At 40.8% G+C, this 16,922-nt stretch overlaps 1 protein-coding gene across 1 annotated transcript; it reads right to left on the bottom strand.

Annotated features, from left to right (window-relative positions):
• pygma (phosphorylase, glycogen, muscle A) lies at positions 1-11,353 on the bottom strand. Its single transcript, XM_008281069.1, has 20 exons — positions 11,055-11,353; positions 8,487-8,588; positions 8,298-8,376; positions 8,041-8,144; positions 7,661-7,792; positions 7,446-7,557; positions 7,262-7,344; positions 5,893-6,036; positions 5,574-5,666; positions 5,100-5,246; positions 4,124-4,287; positions 3,831-3,945; positions 3,609-3,710; positions 2,463-2,610; positions 2,274-2,332; positions 2,059-2,200; positions 1,764-1,971; positions 1,009-1,143; positions 692-758; positions 1-523 (listed from the first exon to the last, which is right to left on the bottom strand). The coding sequence occupies exons 1-20, from the start codon at positions 11,295-11,297 to the stop codon at positions 374-376; spliced, it is 2,529 nt and encodes an 842-aa protein (XP_008279291.1). The 5' UTR covers positions 11,298-11,353; the 3' UTR covers positions 1-373.
• Positions 11,354-16,922: the final 5,569 nt, after the last annotated feature.

Genomic DNA, 16,922 nt, shown 5'->3' with positions numbered 1-16,922 from the left:
TGCCATTTAAGACATTTTTAATTCAGAATGGGTCTGAATGTAAATACAAGTGTTTATAGTTTTGAGTAATAAAAAAAAAAAAATACGACCAGTACATTTACAAAGCCCACCACGAAGCTCTTTTGTCCAGTTTGCAACGGCTTACCGGCAATTTCTGCGTCCCCACTGGCAACAGTATTATGACACCAGCCTTTAACCTGGATATTGTGAATATGCAGGGATGAACAACAGGAACTTGTGTGTGACACGGTGAAAACGGCTGTGGGTGCAGGTTTGTGGGGGCTTTTATGAGACAAACAGTATCTGCCATAGGTTCTGAAGGCACTTGAACCTGTGGAGAAAGTCGGGGTTGTTGGCTGTAAAGGAGGACAGTTTATTGCTTGTCGTCGGGAGCAGGGAGTTTCTCCAGTGTGGGCTCCATGCCCCAGATCTCACGAGCATACTGGGCGATGGTGCGATCACTGGAGAACTTGCCACATCCAGCAATGTTGTAGATCACCTTCTTGGTCCATTCCTTGGGGTTCTGATGTGAGGATAAAATGATTAATAACAGCAGTAAATACTGAGATTATTCACTTTGAGTGTTCTTTTATTGATGATGACGACACTCATAGCGGAGCCAAATTAATTAAAACTCATGCTAGAAATGCATAAAAGGCATTGATTAACCATTTCTTTTAATTCCACATACCTTGTAAAGCTCATTGACTTTCTCCTGGCATTTAATGTAGTCTTCATAGTCAGCAAAGACCTTAAACCTGTGCAAAAAAAATAAATAATTAACTAAATGAAAAATCACATACATACCGATAAATAGCACAATGTGAATGCGTATGTGCATGAGTACTGAATAGTGGTGTGCATGCAAAAGACTGCAAGTTGGTGTGTTTTGTTTAGGAGTTTAGTTTTTTCCTTTTTTGAACCAGCATGCAAGTTTATGCACATTCTTATTTGTATGTGTGTATGCATGTCTGTGCCTCAGGCTGCTAATGTTAGATGTGTCTCTACCTGTCATGATGCATCAGCATGTTGACAATTTCCTTAAACAGGTCAGGCTGCTTTGGGCTAAAGAAGCCTCCAGCAATCTGGTCAATAGCCTGTTTCAGCTCAGGCAGGCGGTTGTAGTACTCTTCAGCGTGGTATCTAAGCAGGACCGAAAATAAATAATAAACACATTCAGAAAAAAAAGAAGCACAAGCGTGTCGCTGTAGTGACTTGCCCATTCACAAGGGAGTAGTAGTCAGTGCCTACGTGGAAATATCAGCACGTTCCCCAGGGCCACACCTTTTACAGTGGAAAACCTCAGCTCGTGTGGACAAAATCTTTACGTCTACGAGCACCGATGGGCAGATTGCAAGCAAGAGATCGTTACTAAAACCTGTGCAAGACTGCAGAGCAGCTGGATTGTCAGAGTGTATGGAGCTCACTGTATTGATATTAAGAAGGCTTGACAGTTGGCTTATCTTGGAGGTATTTCCCCAAATGGATCTGGTAACACTCATTATACACTGTAGTGGCAAAAATAAAAAGACAAGGATGGACGCTTTTTCTTTTTTTCCCCAGCTTCTGCTCCCTCGTATTTACCCCTATGGGTTTATGTCAAGGTCACATTATTTTTAAGCTTGTAGGAAAATATTTTGTGACTTACAGCTGTATATCAAAAATGTGTGGTGAAAAGATTTGATCGGCCACAGGAAAAAAAAAAACAACAACAGGGAGACAGAAATACATTGTTTAAAAAGATTTGGGTGAGATGGGGTTACCCTTTCATGTCGAGTGCATCAACATCATCCACCCTCATGCCGAAGATGAAGAGGTTGCCTTCACCAGCCTCCTCGGCCATCTCAACATTAGCTCCATCCATGGTACCGATGGTCAGGGCGCCGTTCAGCATGAACTTCATGTTGCCGGTGCCGGAGGCCTCAGTGCCAGCTGTGGAAATCTGCTCTGACAGGTCAGCTGCGGGAATGGCTGCGAGATGACAGAAGGACAGGGTTGATGACTTTAATAAGCATTTTGTGTTTTGGGCTTTATGCTGTGCAGTGGTTTTGTAACTACCTTTCTCTGCCAGTGTGACTCTGTAGTTCTCCAAAAAGATGACTTTAAGGCGGTCTCCCACCACAGGATCATTGTTGACCACCTCACCAATTGCTGTGATCATACGGATAATCATCTTGGCAGTGTGGTACCCAGGAGCAGCCTGCAAGAAAGATGCTGTTAGAGGCTTAACATCAAATGCATTTAGCTTCACCCTATTCCATTAAAATACAAACCTTTCCTCCAATCATGACAGTTCTTGGAGTCCACTGCTTGTTGGGCTCCTTCTTGATGCCTGGCAGGGACACGAAGACATTACACAATCAAAGCGTGCGGCAAAATCCTGCTCAGGCGCTGACAACACAATCAGCAGAGATCTGAAATCACACAGTATTTGAATTCGAGGCTTTTAAACGTGCACTTACGGTTGTAATAGGTGATGATGTGCAGACAGTTGAGCAGCTGTCTCTTGTACTCGTGGATTCTCTTGACTTGAATGTCAAACATGGAGTTGGGGTTGATCTTCACCTTGTAGTGCTCCTCCAAGTGCACAGCGAATTTCAGTTTGTTTTCCTGCAAGATCAAAACATTGATTTCATTAAGTTCTGCTTCAGCTTGTGTGTGTGTGTGTTTTTTTTTTTGTTGGCAAGTGCTGTATAAAGATGCATATTCAGGACGCTACAGTAGCGCAATCAGATACAACAACATGCAAATTTCCGAGTGTCAAAAGAAAAATTCGTTTTCATTGAATGTCACGGCATTTCTCCGCACTGATTACTGGCTGTCAGACTTGGGGAAGCGTGTGGGTCAATGTATTCAGTTTAGCTGCTCATCAGTTACTAAAAAAGAGCCACATGTAATAAAAGAGCTTCCTGATTGTGAGTGCTTCTGTTTGTTCAAATTTCTGTCTTTGTCATACAACCAAAATGAACTGAAGCCACGGCCCAAAATAAGCAGGTTGAGCAGGTGGCTCAGGCGTCGAGAGCCGGGAGCGGCTAAAGGAGAGCGCCGGCTGCTGAATGTCACATAGTCGTGAAGCCGTGGAGCATTGTGCCTATAAGGCCTTGAGGTAAACCCACTCATTCGTGCTAGACAGACAGCCAGACGGTGCCCATCTCTATCCTGGTGCTATTATATGAACAGCTCCTCTCTCTGGACGGCCCAAGGACAACGGCCATCTAAGTATATTCAGAAAATGACATTTTTTTTTTCCCAGAGTGGAGTGGTAGCCCTGACGATACGCTGACTATGCTGCTAATGGAGGTTCTGACATTGATCACAGAGGAACAAACAGCTCTGCGGGTTGGCTCTGTGAAAGGAGTTGCTGCATCAGGTGTATTACGGAACAATCCGTGTATGTAATCTGTAAACAGGCACAGATTGCTTAATGGTGGAAAATTGTGCCACTTCTCTCCAGGGCTTTGTGCTGTTGAGCAAGGGCTGGGTTTTCACATCATGACAGAGCACAATTATATATTCATGAATATCTGATTATCTCCTTGAGCGTAATAGCGCTAATTCTGAAGTGGCACAGTAACTTGACATTTCATAAAATATAATATTCCACTCACCTGTTTCACTTTGGCAACATCGCGAATGAAGGCATCGTCATTCACGTAGTTGCGGAGACCCTGAAGCTGGTCAAGGTCACGGATGAAGTCCTCACCGATTCTCTGATGAGTAAAAATGACACTGAGTGAATGAGTGAGTAAAGATAGATCATCCGCCGCTGTCAAGTGTAGCTTAAATGTTGTTTTTTTGTATGTTGTTTGTGTGTTTGAAACACAGCTAACCTCTGCGATGACCTCAGCCAGCCCGGGGTTGCACATAACCAGCCAGCGGCGAGGAGTAATGCCGTTGGTTTTGTTCTGGAACTTATGTGGCTCCATTTCATAGAAGTCCTTGAAACTGCAGACGGAGGGAGCATCACATGTATCAGAACACACAAATGATGCACGGAATGTAAGAAGTTGGAGATTTATGAGACAGATACTACATAAAATATGCATACAAGTATTTTGGTGTTGGTAATGATGTGTTACTATAATATATTCCACGCATCTTAGAGTTTATTTTAGGGACATACACTGTAGCTTTGAGGATGTCAGAGTGAATCTGGGCCACGCCGTTGACAGCATGGGAGCCCACAATGCACAAATGGGCCATGTTGATCCTCTTTTGTCCACCTTCCTCAATGAGGGACATACGGCAAAGACGATCAAAATCGCCTGGATACTTGGCAGCAACTCTCTGCAAAATAAGAAGAAGAAAAAAAGTGATATAAAAAAAAAAAAAAATCATAGATTACATTTCTTTATTTTGCTTTCTGAATCAGAGTTTGATTGTCACATCACAGTGGGTCGACAGAGCTATTCCAAAATAATATCAAATACACGAGCAACAGAACAATTTCCATCAGAATGTAAGTAGATGAACGTCGGTGTATTATTGTGCAGACCTGTTTGAGCTACGTTTCATAAAACCTGCCCACCACTTCATGTCAGAAATCTTTCTCTCTCCATTCAAGCAGGAATGTGGGAGTCCAGCTCTGACAGATGTTGCAATTAAAAGCCAATAAGCACCATTTTGTTCTTTGACTTTTACATTACAGCATTTATGTCCTCATGCCAATCTTAAAAGTCATTATTTTCGTTTTAATAGGCTTTTCTGCTGTCTCTTCCCACAATGGCAATCTGCAAACTATTCACAATCAGACAAGTACATCAAATATTGGAATTTTAATAAAGAGTTCTGATTTTCTAATCCCCCAGGTTTTTAAAAACATTTGCGTCCACTTTAAATTTAATCCTCTCTCGAATCTATTAATTGCTCGAGGCTTTGACATCATGTACCTTTGTTAATTTGTATCTTATCACGCCTATCAGGCAGATAAAAGCACAGAGAAAACAGTCAATGCCTGCGTTTAACCGTGTTGGTATTTAACTACAGAGAACATTGGCAGCACACTGAGTTTCCTTCTGGTGCTTTATACTGTATACTGAGGAGGAGTCATACATGCAACATTATATAGATGATATCATGTTGCAATGTGCAGTACTAACCTCCAGGTGGCGGCGGTTGATCTCATAGACTATTTCCAGGTGACGGGGCAGCAGATGAGCAAACAGGTCGACTGGCCAGCGCTCCAGAGCTTCAGGAAGGACTGTGTGGTTGGTGTAGGCACAGGTGCGCACACAGATATCCCAGGCCTAAACATCAGCAGGAGAGAAAGCAGGTGTAGGGAACCGCACAGTGAAGTTCGGTAAGTGTTTCCATCATCATCCCTGGCATCCACCAAGGCAGTGACAGGTATTCACACAGTGTTAAACAGATAAAGAAAGTAAATAAGATAGTGTAAAAAAAAAAAAAAAAGGCTATAGAAAAGTAAGTCTCAAACATCAAAACACTGCAAATAATCAATAAGAAGCAGAGCAAGAAGTGTGTTGTGGTTAAATATTAATATAAGCTCTAAATATTGGAAAAAAACCTCATAAAGCTCTCAAAAATTCAATTTGGCCAGTATTACTGTTCCTCACCTTGTCCCAGTCGAGCTTCTCTTCATCAACCAGAACCCTCATCAGTTCGGGAATAGCCATGGCTGGGTGAGTGTCATTCAGCTGGATGGCAACCTGGATATGCAGAACAATATTAAATGTCAATACGAAAATTACAATACGCCATACTGCGCTTTGTAGTTACTGTTCATTTCAAGTATTCTCCAAAGATACAATAAAAACCCACCTACAACCTGTTCAACACACTCACAGAGGCAATTTAATGAAGACTCACAGAGAACGTCATGGGAAAATCTTTTCATTCTTGACAGAAACTATTTTGTTGAGTTTTTCACTTCACCTTGTCAGGCAGTTTGCTGAAGTCTGTGCGAGCAATCTCCCTGGAGCCAAACTTAGAGACCTTGAAACGACGGATGATGTCTTGCAGGGTGGCAGACACCACAAAGTATTCCTGCTTCAGACGGAGCTCCTTCCCTTCAAAGAACTGAGGGTAAAGACACATATTTGTCGCTTTCTGTTCTGTAGGCAAACATGAATAGGGTTTTTATTCATTAAACATAACCTTTTGAATGTCTGCGACTGGCATTGATTCACGGACAACAGAAATCTTTTTCAATAGCATAATTATTAAAGCTTTATGTGAAAAGAAAGTACTGCCTCAGTACCTCTTTCTCTAATATCTAATATAAATATGTGAATACCCATATTTGATACCTATTCATCAAAGTGTATCAAATATGTATAAATGTGCAGTTCCTCTAAACAATGATTTAACATTCTGGAAGCTGTCTTTTGTTCAGTGTATCAGTTTTTGAATCCGATCATCCTTGAAGGTTCAAAGGTTTGTCTTCTTCTTTTGAAATTTAGGTTCAATTTCACATCTATCAAGCCTCAAACAAGTAGAGGTAAGATATGATGTGTTCAATGCAGTGCTTTTGTCATCAATTGTGAATATTAAGAAGAGATTTTTAAAAGAGCTGTGGAAATATCACTGGTCCACTTGCACATATTTGTCACAAGAAGAGGCAAAGAAACTGTAAGGCGGATTATTTTCACAGAAGTCTTCAAATAAAATCAATAACACATGAATTCATTAATTAGTTGACCCCAGGCATATAATTGTATGAGAGGAAATGAGTCATGCTGGAGAAGCTGTGATCTTTTTTCAGTAGCTGGAATTTCAAGTGTTAACTTTGATTAAATAATCAACTCATTGTTTCAGCACCTCTAATTGTTTAGCATAAACGCACAGCATTTTAAACCGCTTTGTAACACCGACTAATCTCTGAGGTCCACCACGGTTTTCGCTCTCACATGCACAGACATAAATTACCGAACATGACATGAGTTACAGCTCAGGCTAGATGGTTATCTCCTAAATCCTCCTCCTTGAGCCTTCAGGGAGTCAGCACATCTTTAGTCAGGTCTTATGTCAGATTTAAAAGACGGCTTCAGAGGAAACTGAAAGAGCACACAGTGGCTCCAGCTGAACACAAAGGACATTAGTTGGGGGCCAGATTATGCAGGTCCATCCCTCAGCTGAGAATAGATAAGCCCTCTCCATTCATACAGGAGCCAAGCAGTCCACAGCTCCCTTAACTATGACATCAGCATTCATCTGTTTCCTCTAATCCAAGTTAACATGCGGCTGTTTGGCCTGTTAGTGCAGGTCGAGTGGATTAAAAGGTAATACAGTCACATTTTCTTACATTATCGTTGGGGTACAGCACACGGGAGATGTTCTCAGCCAAGTTTCTGTCCAGAACAGCCTGGATGTAGCCACCAACATTGACTGCAAGGAAAGCAATACATGAACTCATTTTTAGTTCAAGGTAACTCTCATTTAGCAGCTGTCGCATGATTGAAAACATGTCATGTCTGCCAAGCACATACAGTCTTTAAGGTTAAACTCGCACGGTGCCTTCGCAGACCACAGCCTCATGGTGTTGACAACGTTGTTCCTGTAGCCAGGCACAGGGGTGTCGTATGGCAGAGCCAACACCACCTGTCAGTGTCATCACAGGGAGAGACAGAAAACTAAAATGTATATAATCATATCACCTCAGAAAAAAAGATTCATATTCATTTACTTTGAATCATTATTTCACCTGAGTGTCAACCCATTTGACACCATCAGGGTGATGCTCCGTCCTGCCGTAGAAGTGGACTGGACGCATGTACTCAGGACGCGCTTTCTCCCAGGGGTTGCCATAGCGCAGCCAATCATCAGCCTCTTCAACCTAGATAATGACATACATTTATATTGAGGGAGAAAAACACTCGTTCGGTAAGTGGCTTCTGAGAAAAGCCAGACATGGAAAATGACAAGGAACTTTAGGTCATCGTAATGATAAAGCAAACTCACCCAGAAGGTGGTTTGAGATCAAAAATAAATAAATAAATAAAAATAATAATAATAAAGGAAAAAAAAAACTCACTCACTTAGGCAAAAATATGCATTTTCAAATAAAACTTGATGGTTTCTAACCTGCCAGCCGTTGACGATTTTCTGATTGAAGATACCGAATTCATAGCGAATGCCGTAACCATAGGCAGCCAGACCCAGTGAAGCCATAGAGTCCAGGAAGCAGGCTGAAAACCGGAGGCAGCACATGGAAAAAAAAAAAAAGCAAGAGATCAATTTTATAGCTCTTATATAAAAAAAATAATGCATTATTTAAGTCAGTCAGCAAGGAGAAAAGTTCTTAGAATTTATTAAATATGAAGGGTGAAAAAGATGCTCACCGGCAAGGCGGCCCAGACCGCCATTACCCAAACCAGCATCTTCCTCCATGTCCTCCAGCTCCTCCATGTCCAGACCCAGCTACAGAGGGCAGCAGAATGCAACGCTAATTATCCAGAGATTTTGTGATGCTGTACCCTTTTTCCAACACTTGGAAACAGAAATTTTTCCAGCTATAAGAGGATTATCACCTGGTATGTGGCCTCATCGCAGGCATTCTCCAGCGCGAGGTTCACCATGGTGTTCTGGAGGGTGCGGCCCATGTAGAACTCAAGGGAGATGTAGTAAACACGCTACGGGAATAAGACGGGATAGAATCTATGTCAAACTGAAACAAATAAACAGCGTAACGTGATCCTATAAACACTGACAGATATATTTAATTGGCGAGGGTCACAGAGAGGTCCTCGCAGCGTGCATGATGGGTACAGTAAAAACTAAAACCCATGAAATCATACGCCAAATGTCAAAATGACAGGCAGCCCATACTGTCAAAGAAATATTCAGGTTTCATGATTTAGCTTCATGCATGAGAGTGCATAGAAATGTGCCACCTGAGCCTGTGTTTAGCCTTTGCCATTTAGTTGTATGTGTGTGTGTGTGTATGTTTTTTCCCTCCCCTCTGACATGGAAGGGCGGACACAGACTGAGGAGGAAAGGCAGAGGGAAGAGACAGGACAGGGGGGCAGATTGCTTTGGGTATTACATAACACCAACATTTTGGCCCAGGCAAAAAATAGCCCCTGTAGAGGTCGCTGTAAAGGTCAGCCTGAGCCTGATACCCTTTCATTGTGGAGTTCAAGTCGAGACTGATAGGAGAAGTGGTTCAGATAGATGTGTAAAATAATAATGAATACAAGTGACACTGAGCAGCTAACAGGATCTCTTGAATTATATATGACTGTATGTTCCAAATCTTATCAGACTTCAAGTGCTTGTTTCATTGCATTATGCTGATTTGCGCTTCTTTTTTTTTTCTTTCTAAGAATGCACATCATCAATGTGAATAAAATAATCTTGTTGTTGTAACTATGTAGTATGTAGTGTTGCATAAAACAACACAATCGCTTGGATGTTCCTTCGTCCTCGTGCTTTCTGGTTAGACCTTTAAGCGATTCACCTTTGACCTTTCCGTCCAGAGCCCCAGCACAAGGTGTCAGATGTTTTTTTTTTTTTGTCCGTAAGAGGTTCCACTCTATCAACGTTTGATTAAACGGTTTCAGAAAAGTAGCTTGTTTTGAGAAGTAAATGTCTCCCTACTGAGATTAATGCTTTGGTGCTTAAGTTACAGAACTCTAGCCATGCAAAGTAAGCCAAAGTGTACAGGGAAATATTCTTCCGCCGTTCAGAAAAGAAGAATTATCCCCTTCATTCAGCGAGGTTATTAATGATCTTGCAAAGCACATTTTTTCCCTCTAAGTAAATGGAAGCGGAGCTTTTCCTCTGCCTCTGAACCCTCTATTGTAATCATACACGGTTTTGTGTGACATTTTCAAGCAATAGCGTGGTGGGTTTGCAATTTTTCTGCTTTATTCAAGTGACGCCAACCTCCTTTTGTTCTTCTAAGGTTCTTTCTGTAGCTGTTGGTTAATGGCACCGCAGTTGCTGCGATACAGCTTTGATGTAGTTGCTTGTAAATGAACTCACATGACCTTGAAGGCATGTGCTCGTATGACACAAGTAGGGGCTGTGTGCTTCATGGTCAGACAGGTTAGGGAACAGAAGGTCCAGGGGAGGTTTAATGTTTCAACACATTATAGTCATGGCAGCATACCAGCAGAGTGCTAAGAACCCCCAGTGAAGTTTAAATGTCATGACTTGACATTACACTGACACCGGGCTGTTAAAAGTACAGTTAAAGAATACAAAGCCCATGCTCTCAGCAGTGGAAGAAGCACTCACATCCTGTACTTAAGTAAAACCACTATTACATTATAGGTTAGCAAAACTCCGGCCTACAATATTATAAGTAAAAGTTAAAATCAAAATACATCAAGATGTTGTCAAAGTATCAAAGAAAGGCACTTATTATATAGAAAAAGTTCCCTGTGATGGATATATTACATATATTACATTTGATTGTTCATATTAATGCATTAGTGTGTAAGAAGCACTTTACTGTTATATGTACTAAGTATATGGAGTAGCAGTGGTTTAGTCCAGAGACTCCCAACGAGCGCGTCAGGCCCATTTACAGGCCTAAGAGATACACTTGAGGGCTCATGAGATGACTAATGGGAGAAGAAAGAAGCAAAAACTAAGTCTTTCTGCAAAAATCTATAGTGATTTATTCTGTTTTCCCCCCCAATGTTTGCTTTCTTGTGAAATATTGGTGAAAGAGTTTTTTAAATGAACCTGAGAAAATGTAGTTAGTTACTTTACACCACTGTCTGCATTCAGATGCGTTAAATGTGCCGAACAAACAGTTATTGCAAGAAACAGTGTAAGATCCAAAGTTATGGCACTGAATGCAAATGACCCCAATGCAGCATTCTTCACTAAATATCCTGAAGGTGTGAAGCAGGTCTTAGATCAAATATTGATGCCAGTAGTTCCCTACCACTTTGGTAACACTATAACCGCTGTCATTCTCTCACAACTGCGAGATGTATCACTGCTGATACTGTTACAGCCAATACAATAACAGCAGCTGTTAATTCATTCATCTTGCACCAGTTGATTTTAAGTGACAGCTCATATTCAAGGCAGTTCACATTTCTGCAAATCATGTCTGTGATGCCGCTCTGAATAGGACTTACTTTGGGATCCTTCTCATAGTAGTACTGCTGGGTTCTGATCCACCTGCCAATCAAGTGCTCCCGCACCGTGTGGGCAAGCGCAAAGTAGTAATCCCTTTTGGTTGCCACATTTCTGTCCTTGACCAGCGTAAAGTGGAGATGTCTGTTGAAGTTCTGCTTCAGTTCTGCAACGTTTTCAACCCCGGCGAGGCCTCGCACTGAGATCTGTTTCCTTCTATCGTGGTCGGACAAGGGTTTAGACATGGTGGCACGAGTTGGCTCTGACTCTGGGAGAATGTAAACAGCAAGAGAGGCACCCAACGCTGCAAGGCTCAGGTTCACGGTTTTAAAGACACAACTATGAATATTAAGCAGAGGGTGGAGCAGATAGTATATTTTAGGTAAAGGGTGGGACATGTGCAGAGGACGGTGGATGCAGCTTTTCAATTATGTCACACATGAATAAATTATGGCCCTGTTGAGATGCATTGTATATGACAGGCAGCAGAACACAGCATTTCATTTACGATAGTGTTCAAAATAAGCAAACTGAAGGTTTTCATTGCGCTTGTATCGACTGAATCGGTACTTTTACTGCTACTATCCTTTGACATGCTTGTATTTCATTGTTTTATAAAAGACAGATGTGACATTCACCAAGCTGACAGACTACAAAATTTTTAATAATGTCATAAAATTAAAATAGTATCTTTTTCTAGTTAGTGGCTTGCAGATTCTGTGTGTATGTGTGCGTGTGCGTGTGCGTGTGTGTGTGTGTGTGTGTGTGTGTGTGTGTATATGTTAAAGGTATTTTATTGTGTCTAAAATTAAAGCACTGCAACGTCTAAAATGTACCACACTGTAGGCTGATACTATGTCTATGAGGTTGTGCATTAGAGGGCAGTTACAGGATGGATTTTCTTTCTTTCTTTTTTTAAGCAATTCACTCTGCAGATACTGGATCAGGTCTCACTTGTACGTCGGCCTGCTCCAAAACCCAAACAGCAGCACTGCAGCGTTTCACAGTTTCACAGTCCCCTATCGCTTCACAACTACTGTACATAGTGGTACTGTCAGTAGTTATAAACCAGTAATCCACTGTGTGTAGATCACATCTGTTCAAGAGCCTGGAGCAATAACAGACACAAAATCAGCTGCAGCGAAGCAACTAAAACCCACTCTATTTTCAGTTATCACTCTAGCCAGCCGAACTATCATAAAGTCTTGACCTTCTATAAATAGTAACTATGACCCAGTCCCAAAGGCCATGATATTTGAAAGGCATATCTTGTTAATGTCAGGAAGAGCCGGCAGACAACGCTAGTATATTGCTATCAGTTGGACCACAGCATACGGGGGGGAAAGCAGTGTTTGCTGAGCTGTTCTCAGTGGGATGCAGCACTGCATGATTATCATTATCTTGTTAAAAGGGGGGTTCTGCCTTTGGACTGAAATTGGTTAAGAGCTGCATGAAAGAGTAACTCTTACTTCAGTGTCAAGATGGGCTGGATTGTGCTGCACTTTGAATAAGTGTTGACAGGAAAAGTATTGGGAGTAAAATTATCCTGTCTCTCTAACCATTCCCCGCTCTGTCACATGATTGGACAAGATGCAAAAAAAGGAAAGGAAAAAAATAAAACAAAAGATACCGCTGTCAACCGTCACAACAGTTGGACAGCAGCTAAATAGAAATCAAATTGCAAACTGAAGTGCTTGGCAGAGCTTTGTCGCCGTTTCTGCACCATTTGAAGAATTTTTAGAACTTACACAGTATATAAATGCTGTCTACACCATTTCCTGTTATGTTTCTTTTAATGTTCCTGCATGCCAAATGACCCCCAGAACAGAGGAACCATCACACAACAGATGATTGAGATTGAAGTTGGCGTGCCCCTGATTTGTCCATTAGGATGAGCAAATTATGTTCTTACATGTCTACTGGCTGTTCTGTCAAAAGGCACATCAAGCATTTCAAGACCAAACCGAAAGAATGCACTGCCTATTAGATGCAGGGGGAAAAAACACATTTACGTGATGGCAATTTTTTTGACAACAAATAGAATTGCTGGGACAAGCTCGCAACTGAAACAGGTCCATGTGCCAGTAGAAATTGACAATTTCCTAAAAAAAAAAAACAACAACAAAAAACAGAACGATACATATACAGGATCTGCCAGTTTGTCCTGCCAGTCTTTTTTAATTGCGGTGATCTCTCCATCATATAATCAGTAAAACACATGAAACTTTAATTGGAAAACATTTTAGTGCATTGGAAATTATAAGTCAGTTAACGCTGATGTTAAGAAAGGCTCCTATTTGCCAACAGTAACCACAGCTGATAAGAGCCCATTTGACAGACATTAGAGTGTAGACTCAAGTAATGGGAAGTGACTGCAAAGAGCCACACAGGGATTTACTAGACAACATAAAGACAAAAAATGTGCCTCTCGTACAAAGATATCTGCGTCTTCCAGTTGTGTTAGTAATTTATCTAATTGATTTTTTTTAAACAGTATATTATGTGCTCCATCTGTGGCTCAAGTCTGTTTTTGGGGGGGGTTTGCTAAATCAAAGTTCTGAACCACAGGAGATATTTTTCATTTTGCTCTTCAGACATGAAGCTGACATTACAAAACCTCCCCTCACACAGTTGTAAACATGCATTTGAAAGATGTCACACAAAATGATGTGCTACATTTGCAGGTGCAATCTTTGTCTCGCACCTCCATGTTCTAAACATCATGTTGCTCTGCAGCCTTTCATAAGCATCAAGTTTTTCCATTGATGCCTCGTTCACATATTTTTTTTCCTCTCGTTTGGCTCACATTGTTGCATCCGGATAGCCGGTGAATTCAGCTCTTTCCAGGTGAGGGAAGAAATGAATTTTTTATATCCACAGCACCGGGACTTAGAAGTAATGGGATTGGTTCCTGTGGATACAATGGATGGGGGAAAAAAAATAGAAATGAGACTTGTTAGAACCTTGTGAAAAAGGTTTGTAATGGTGAGATCACCAGAGATTGCATTAGTTCATTGCACTGATATGAGTATATATAATTAATGGGTAGAACATGGCCTTGCAAATTTAATGGTCCTGCACTTGTCTACACCCAACAACAACATGCTGCTGCCACCCAAATATACTATGCAGCAGCTAGGCAGCCAAATAACAAGATCTTAAAAGCTCAAGTTGATCTGGCTGCAATTCTCTTGTTTTCACTGTCTTGCCTCATTCACACATTGACATCAACATTGTTACACACAGTCTGTCGGTGGGAAAGCTGTTTCTTCTTTCTTTGCCTGAAGAGAGTGAACATCTTTGTTTACATCTCACCAAAAGTTATGGACTTAAGGTATCACACCTACTACTTGGAACACGGTCACTTGTGCACATATGGCTGCAGCCAGCAATTCTTCACCAGGCCTTCACCAGTGTTTTCTTATTATGATGTATTGAATTTGATTAAGTTACATAGTTTCAAAACATGTTCTACTAAACAGCAAAATCTGATCTTGCTTAATTAATTTCCACACAACATGAAATTGTTTATCTCCAGTTTCCATGCAATGATTTCTAATAGTGACAGACATGATAAGTGTTATTGGCTTTTTTGTGTGTATAAAGCAGTTTTATCTCTGATGACTGGGGGAGGGAAAAAAGGCATTTAATTGCATCCACACTGAGTATTTCTGTTGCGTAGGGTTAAAACGCTGAATACCAATCATCTCATTTGCATTGCGTTCCTCACTTTGAAATGAATTACAGATGACATGTTGGTAAGTAGCAGCGTGTTTAACTCAGGTCAAATGCTTCGTGTCGTCTGTCTGTGAACTTGTCAACTCGAGGCCGTCACAGAACAGAAGGAATACTGTCACCTGGTGGTAAATCTGGTAATGTCACAATGAGAGAAACCACTCGGCCTTGCTCTGCAGCGAGGAGAGTGGAGAGGACCGAGCAGCACTGGCAACTGCACCTATGGGGAGCGAGCATTATCAGCTAATTAAGTACGTACTAATTAACACAAGGAGATGTATCGGCTACTTAAAGGGGCACTCCACCAATTTTACACATGGTTTAGCTTTCTCATTACAAGGAGTGGACCATTAAAACAGATGTCCAATGTCTTGTGTGGATCTATTGAACAGCGTTGTTGGTGTAGGATTTAAGTGTAGGATCAAGTGAGTATTTTGTTTGTTTAGCTTTACCCACTTTGGACAAAAAAAAACTAAGAATATCTAGGCCTCTGCTGCTTTTATTTCCATTTTTCTTTTTCTAATCTTTTTCTTATGTATCTCCAATGCGATGAAAGCGCAACAATAAATCGCTGGAGTATGCATTTGGCACAAGGTTTTTTGTGTTATACCGAAGGTAGAATATTTTGTAATGCTTTTTTTCACCAATCATTGGCAGTAACTGTTTTCTCCGATGTCTGCAAAGAAAAATTACATTTTCTCCTGTGTGACAATCAAAGAATTGTCTTGTGCATTTTGTCCTGTAACTTTTGTCAGAAATGCAGAGAGAGTTTGAATGGCAGTGAAGGAAACAGATGAGGACTATAGCAAAATTCATGATGTAGTTTTGAGGAAGAAATAAAATAAAATCAAAACAGCATTAAAAAAAGATAGACAAGCCTTCATCTGGTATTGAAAAGGTGACGACTGAGCAAGACGGAGGTCACGTATTTGTATCTGGACTGACCTGTGATAAAACCCATCAAACCAGCCATGCCCTTAATTATGCATAACTTTAACATTTAATACAACTTAAATGTATGAGCAATACAAAAATGTATCCCCTGTACAGTTTTCATTAACACAGAAATTAGCTATAGCGACCAAAATCATTTCTTGTATCTGGCTGTAAACATGTTTATTTCTGCTATTAAACTGAACATTTTAGCATGAGAGTTTATGGGGATTGACTTGAATTTGGATCCAGTCTCAAGTGGCCATTCAAGGAACTGCAATTCTTGGCTTCCTTTTTCAACCCCACAGTTTTTTCATCTTCGATTGACAGCTCCTTTACCAACCTGCTGTACATGTTAAGACAGAAACTCTAACTTTATCACTGAAATCTAAGCGTAACTCCGCCCATCATCAGAATAGCTAAAAGTCTAATTAAGCAGATTAATCCCACAACCCAATGTGTGGGTGTGCAGCATATTTTAGTACCACATGTCCGCATTTAATCTGTCCACAACACTGGGCCTGTTTCTAAAAGCCTTTCTCTCTCTCTCTCTCTGTCTTTTAATTCATGTATTTTATTATTTTGAAATTCAGTAATTGATTTCTTGCTGTTGTTCTGCACAATACCAAGTCTTACCTTTTTTTTTCACAGCAGACATGTCGACTTGTCATAGAAGCCCAGATGGTATTAATAAATTAAAGATGGCTTGGACAGTGAGTCATAGCCTGTGAGCCAGCATACACAATACCAGGACCCTCAATATGAAGCTGCCAAATAGAATTCAGCCATCATTATTTTTTTTTTATTCACACCTGTGATTTTCTAACTGTGACATGTCAAAATGTCTCTTGTGAAAAGCCCGTATCGATTTTCCGTCTTTGTCTAAGAATCTATGTCCGTTTATGACATAATAAATACGTATAGTCATGAATGATACGCTACATGTCTGGTATTTACAACTTGATCTGCTACACAAATCCAGGATTAGCATAATAAGTGATTACTCATTAATATGTCATCCCTGTTATTCCATTAACCAATATTACACACTATTGCAAAACAATTTCGATCAACACAGTAGGACTTTTAGTCAGTTGGTTACTCTCACTTACTGTGAGGCCTTGTTTACTTGCACCACAATAGTCGTGACTGTTTTGAATAATAGCTACTTAAGGTGAGACACTACAGGCAAACACATTGTT

Source organism: Stegastes partitus, unplaced genomic scaffold (assembly GCF_000690725.1).
Source record: "Stegastes partitus isolate 25-593 unplaced genomic scaffold, Stegastes_partitus-1.0.2 Scaffold221, whole genome shotgun sequence".
In the NCBI taxonomy this organism is placed as follows: Eukaryota; Metazoa; Chordata; class Actinopteri; family Pomacentridae; genus Stegastes; species Stegastes partitus.
This window is presented reverse-complemented; position numbering and strand designations above follow the sequence as displayed.